At 52.0% G+C, this 5,731-nt stretch overlaps 1 protein-coding gene across 1 annotated transcript; it reads right to left on the reverse strand.

Moving 5' to 3' along the window:
- Positions 1–214: 214 nt before the first annotated feature.
- PCDH20 (protocadherin 20) lies at positions 215–4,049 on the reverse strand (the record flags this gene model as incomplete). The annotated part of the gene is made up of 2 exons (XM_082278998.1): positions 215–2,911; positions 3,999–4,049. 2 exons carry the CDS (start codon positions 4,047–4,049, stop codon positions 215–217), a joined length of 2,748 nt encoding a protein of 915 aa, XP_082135124.1.
- Positions 4,050–5,731: the final 1,682 nt, after the last annotated feature.

Consider the following 5,731-nt stretch of genomic DNA (forward strand, 5'->3'; position numbering starts at 1 on the left):
TAGTCAGGGTGCTAGCTGTTAGCTACTAACGTTTCATAAAAAAGCTGTACACTGAAATTGAATTTAAAAAACTGTAAACAGCTATTTACAATTATAATATTATTAAGTTATAAATTAGCAGTCCTTCATTGCAACCTCTGTCAATACAACCTACAGCTAGGTGTTTTAGTGTTGTCCGGGGTTTTTCAGATGTTGAATTTATACACAAAGAATATTAAATGTTAGAAATCTCCATTGGTTTCTTCTCCAACATGTGCAGGTTAATTCTTCCATTTAATGGGATTTGTACTTCCAAGTTTTCATCTGCTCTGTGATGCTTTTTCCCTTTTCTTAGACAAATGTAAATTCCCATCCCTGTTACTAAAGCAATTGAACCCAAGCTTATTATTGAAAGAGCTACCAAGGTAGGCATGCAAGATGCTGACTCCATTTTTTTATGTGTAGGCTCTATGGATATTTGTGGCTGTTTTTCTTCTACACTGATATCAGGCTCCTTCCTTAACAAACTCTCGATGTAGCTCTCATTGCTGACAGTATCGTTCACGAAAAGGTTGACCATGACAGTGGAATGGAGAGGTTCTGGGTAGCCGTGATCACTAACTTTTACAAGCAGCCGATAGAGGCCATAGTCATTTTGCATCAAGGACTCTTCCAAGGTGATATTACCAGTTTTGGGGTCAATCCTAAATGACTCAGGTCGAGGGCCTCTTCTTCCTATGATACTGTAAGCTATGACTGCATTCATGCCAGTGTCCTTATCGACAGCATAGACCTCAGTGATGGGAGAACCAGGAAGGGTAGAAGGAAGGACCAACAAGTACGACATATTAGATTGAGGAAACAAGACCAAAGGAGGGTTGTCATTTATGTCCAGAAGAAGGATAGTTATTTTTGCTGTAGAAGACAGGGCAGGATCACCGCCATCAACTGCTTCAATCCACAGAACGTAGGAGCTTTGCTGCTCCCTGTCCAGGGAGACTTTAGCTCTCAAAACCCCTTTTCCAGTATCTATAACAAAAATATCACTTCCATTCAGAACTGAAAGGGCAACCCATCCATTTTGCCCTGCATCAGCATCTGTGACACTTATAACTCCAATTTCACCAAAACCTGGAAAGTTCTCTGGCACAAAAAAGCTGAAATCCTTATTGATAAATCTTGGACTGTTATCATTTTTATCCAATACAGTGATAGTGACAGTTGCTATTGATTCTCTTGGAGGGAATCCAGAATCTACTGCTTTGACAGTGTATCTGTACTTCTCTTTCTCTTCTCTGTCCAGCTGAGTGGAAACTGTAAGAACTCCTGTGTTTTTATCTAAAGAAAAATAGGAAGGGGCATCAGGACCTAAGAAATAGGACACTTGCCCTCTTTCTCCGCTGTCAGCATCAGTAGCATGCAGTTTGGTCAAAAAAGCATTGGGAACATTGTTCTCCTCAATGGACAATTCTATCAGTTGCTCAGAGAAAACTGGCGAGTTGTCATTGTCATCCAGAACCTGTACTTTGATAACTTTCTTGACATGAAATCCTTCTGAGTTCCATGCAACTACGGACATTTCATACAGCTGCTGTGTCTCGAAGTCCAAAGGCTTTGTGGTCTCCAACAGGTATTCATTGTTGTATGGCTTGTACGGTGAAAGTCTGAAAGGCCCATCACCATCCAAATAGCAACTGACTTTGTATTTTTCATCAGGGTCTTTGATGGTAAAAAATGCTATAGGTGTGTTGATAGGCTCCAGTTCCTTTAAGTAGACCACCCCTTCCACTTCATTAGCTATGAAACGAGGAACAACTTCAGGTGGCCTCATCATGACTTTGATGACAGTGACCAGCACTGTGATCACAGCAGGAATACAGCCAGGACCATTGCCCAGTATGATCAGCCTGTGCAGCCTCGGAGTGTCCCCATCAACTTTAGTGGAGAGTGTGATGGCTCCTGTGCTTTCATTCAGATGGAACAAGTCTCTGGATGGCTGGGGGACCTTCTGGCTATACGAGTAGGTGATCTGGGCATTGGATCCAAGGTCCATGTCTACCGCGTGGACCGTCGCCACGTGTGTCCCTAGGCTGGAATTCCCATAAAGGGTGACGTTCAGCTGTGAGTCGTTGAACTGGGGACAGTTGTCATTGATGTCGCTGATGCCAATAGTGAGGGTGGCACTGCCCACGAGTGGAGGTGTCCCCCCATCCTCAGCAACGATGACTGTGACATACTCGTCCTGTGTCTCCCTGTCCAGTGCCCCCATAACAATCAGGTAGGGAGTCCTCTCCCCGTTCTCATTCTCCTCCACATCCAGGGTGAAGACACCGTAGTTATCTCGCAGGCGGTAGGTCTGGACACCGTTGGTGCCCATGTCAGGGTCAAGGGCGGGGTGCTCGATAGCCAGGCGGGTGTTCACAGGTGCATTCTCAGGCACCGAGAGATGGATGTGGGGCACAGGGAAGCGGGGCGCATTGTCGTTGACATCACGGATAGCAATTTTTACCTTCACCAGGCGAAAGTACTCCTGTGGCAGTACCAGCACATCCAGCAGCAGTAGGCATGACTCTGGTGAGGGGGAGGAAGAGGAGACAGCAGCTGATCCTCCAAAGATGGTGGCCCCACTGCTTTCCACACATAGAGCTTCCCGGTCTATCTCCATGGCTGAGGTGTGCAGCTCCCCGGAGCGGTTGTCCAGCTGCACATACTGTCCCCCCAAGCCGTGGGAGGCCAGGGTGAAGGAGAGTGGGGGCTGCAGAGATGCAGAGTGTTGGCCACCAGCCGTTGGGAGCCGCAGGTCACGGGCCAGGCTGCCGATGAGCACGCCAGCAGGCAGCCCCTCATTGAGGCTGTAGAAGAGCTCAGTGGCACGGCTGTAACTGGCAAAGCAGTTGAAAGGCCCAACGAAGAGCAGGAAGAGGAGCAAGTGCTGAGAAGAGAGAGGCACAGGGGTGTGAGGAAGTGCTGGCGCCTCCCCCCGCCCACTGCCTCCCCCATTGCCACTTCGAGCAGAGAGTGCTGCATCTGCGACATGAAGCCATCCTCCCTCTCCCCACCATCCTCCCAGAACAGCAGCTACTTCCAGGGCATCACCATCTGTACCCTCCAGGCAACACCAGCTGCATCCCCCACAGCAAATACGCACTGCCAGGATGGCCCGAGGGCACCCTGCCTCCCCCCGCCCCCCAGCAGCACTTGCGCCCCAACATGCCATCTTTCCTCTTGCCCCCGCCCCAAGCTTGCCCCCGTCTCACCAGCGGCACTTTGCCTCTCAACCACAAGCGCATCCCAAACCGGGCCATCCCCGTGCACATCCCCAAACATTTGCTCGACCCCTTCCCTTTCCACAGCAGCAATGCGAAACGCGTCCCTCGCTGCCCCTACCCTCAGCCCCGTCCCGAAAGCTGTTTTTCCTGCATGTCCATGGGTCCCGCGGTGTAGCGGGGAGACGGCCCGCTCCGCACAGCGCGCGGGGGTCCCAGAGGAGGTGCCGCGCTCTGGGCGGGTCCCTGCCTCCAGTGGCCGCGGAGCCGGCGGCTCCAGCCCCGCCGCTTCGGGCCGCCGGCCGCCTCCCCGCAGGGTCCCTCTGCTGCCGGCGGGCAACGCGAGCTGCGGAGAGGAGCCGCGGAGCGGAGGGGCTGCGCGAAGCAAGTTGCCCGCGCTGGCGAGCGCGTCGCCCAGTACACACAGCTGGAAAGGGGTTTCTCGAAAGTAACTTCAGGCATCGTCTCCACGAAGGAAATTTTTCCTCCTCTTTTTAATCCCCCATCGCCCTTTTTCCGCGCCTCTCTGCCACAACCCGCGTCAGCAGCAGCAACATATATAAACTTTTTGCGGCTGCCCTGATCTGTGGAGAGAAAAAGACCAAACGAACAAACACACGGTTTGGGTTGTTTGGGGTTTTTTTTTTCGGTGGGTTATTTTGCCAATTTGTTGCCAATTTCGCTGCTGCGTGCGAAGTCGGGCTCGGGTGGTCGGACGCGGCGCGTTCCCCCCTCCCGCCGCCCGGCCCTCACCTGCAGGCTGCCGCGGGCGCTGGAGCTGCCGCGACCGCCCGGGGGCCCCATGCCCGGCCACCGCTGCCGCCGCCGGCTGCGCCCCAGCAGCCCGCCCGCTCCGCCGCCCGCCCGGCGCTTCTCCTTCTCGCGGCTGCCCATTCCCCGCCGCCGCCGCTGCCGCCGCCGCGCTGGGCTCGGCTGGGCTGGGCTGGGATGTGCGCGCCGCCCAGGACACTCCCCCTCCGCCGCCGCCGCGCGGGAAGGGCCGGAGCGGGGGAACAGTCACGGGCACGGCTGCGAGGGGGGCGGGCGGGCGAGACGCGGGGGCGCGTCCGCGGAAGCTGCGGCAGCGCCGCGGGCAGCGGGCAGGGAGGGCAGTGGGCAGGAAGGAAAGCGGACAGCAGGCAGGGAAGGAAGCGGCCGCTGTACTGAGCCCAGCGGCGCGGCCGCAGCGGAGAGCGGGGATGTGGGAGTTTGTGTGCTCCCCCGGGCAGCGCCTGGACCAGGGAAAGAAGGCAGTCCCGTCTGGAAACTAAGGCGGGAAAAAGATATTAAAAAATAAAATAAACTCGTCTTGTTCTTCGTCTTTGGAAAGATGGAGAGCGACTTTTTACATGGGCCAACAGTCATCGGACAAGGGCAGCAGTTTTAAACTGAAAGAGGAGAGATTTAAATTAGGTGTGAAGGAAGAAATTCTTTACGCCGAGGGTAGTGAGGCACTGGAACGGGTTGCCCAGAGAATCTGTGGATGCTCCATCCCTGGAAGTGTTCAAGACCAGATTGGACGGGGCCCTAAGCAACCTGATCTAGTGGGTAGCATCCCTGCTCTTTACCAGGGGGGTTGGAACTAAGATTTAAGGTTGTTTCCACCCCAAGCCATTCTGAGATTCTATGTTGCAGTATGAGTGTCAGCAAATCGAGAATTAACAGCTGCATTGGCATTGCTGAGCCTTGGTGAATATTGAACAGCTTGTGACTCCACGAAATGAAAGTCATGTTTTTGAAGAGTTTGTAAGCATTTGATTGGTGGAAAGAGTGTCCTGCTGAATTAGAGCAGCAACTGTGATTTGCTGTTGGCTAAGAACTCAAAGGCCTTCTGTGGCAGAAAATGATCTGTTTTCATTTTATAGTCTCCACTAGAATGTAAGCCTGCCATAGAAATAGGCATGAAATTATCAGAACTCAGGAAGCTTTAGATAGCGCAAGACCAATTACACATTTATTTAACATGTTGGACTGTCAAAAGGATTGCTAACCTCCCCAGCGTTCCTTACACTGTCTGTCTGCAACATCTCAAATGGAATTTTAGATGTCCATCTTTAGCCTTAAAGTGCTCAAGGGTCTGGATCCAGGCTACTGCTGAGAGCTCGAGTACTGGGACTCTTGTAGGCAGCTGCATTTGTCAAGCACAGTGGAGCTGTCCTTCACAGAGGTAAAGTCTGTGTGGGAGCTGGAACTCCCTAAATCATAGGGCCTGAAGACCACCTTAAGTCGCTCCATGCTCCATTGCAAGCACAGTGTACAGACATTTGATCTCAGCTTAGGCACCAAAGACAGACAGCAAAATATTTTCCTTCAGTCAAAACAAAAATTACTCTTCCCTTTTCCTTTTACAACTCCATGAGACAAACTCCACGTCCAATCCAAAGAAAAGAAGCAAAAAACCCTGTAATTAGAATTCCTGTCTAAAACCAACTTAATGCCTGAGTCTTTTGTAAAACTGCATCTTTCAAAAGCAAATAATAAGTGAA

The sequence above is a fragment of the Coloeus monedula genome (genome assembly GCF_965178545.1).
Source record: "Coloeus monedula genome assembly, chromosome: 3".
NCBI lineage: Eukaryota > Metazoa > Chordata > Aves > Passeriformes > Corvidae > Coloeus > Coloeus monedula.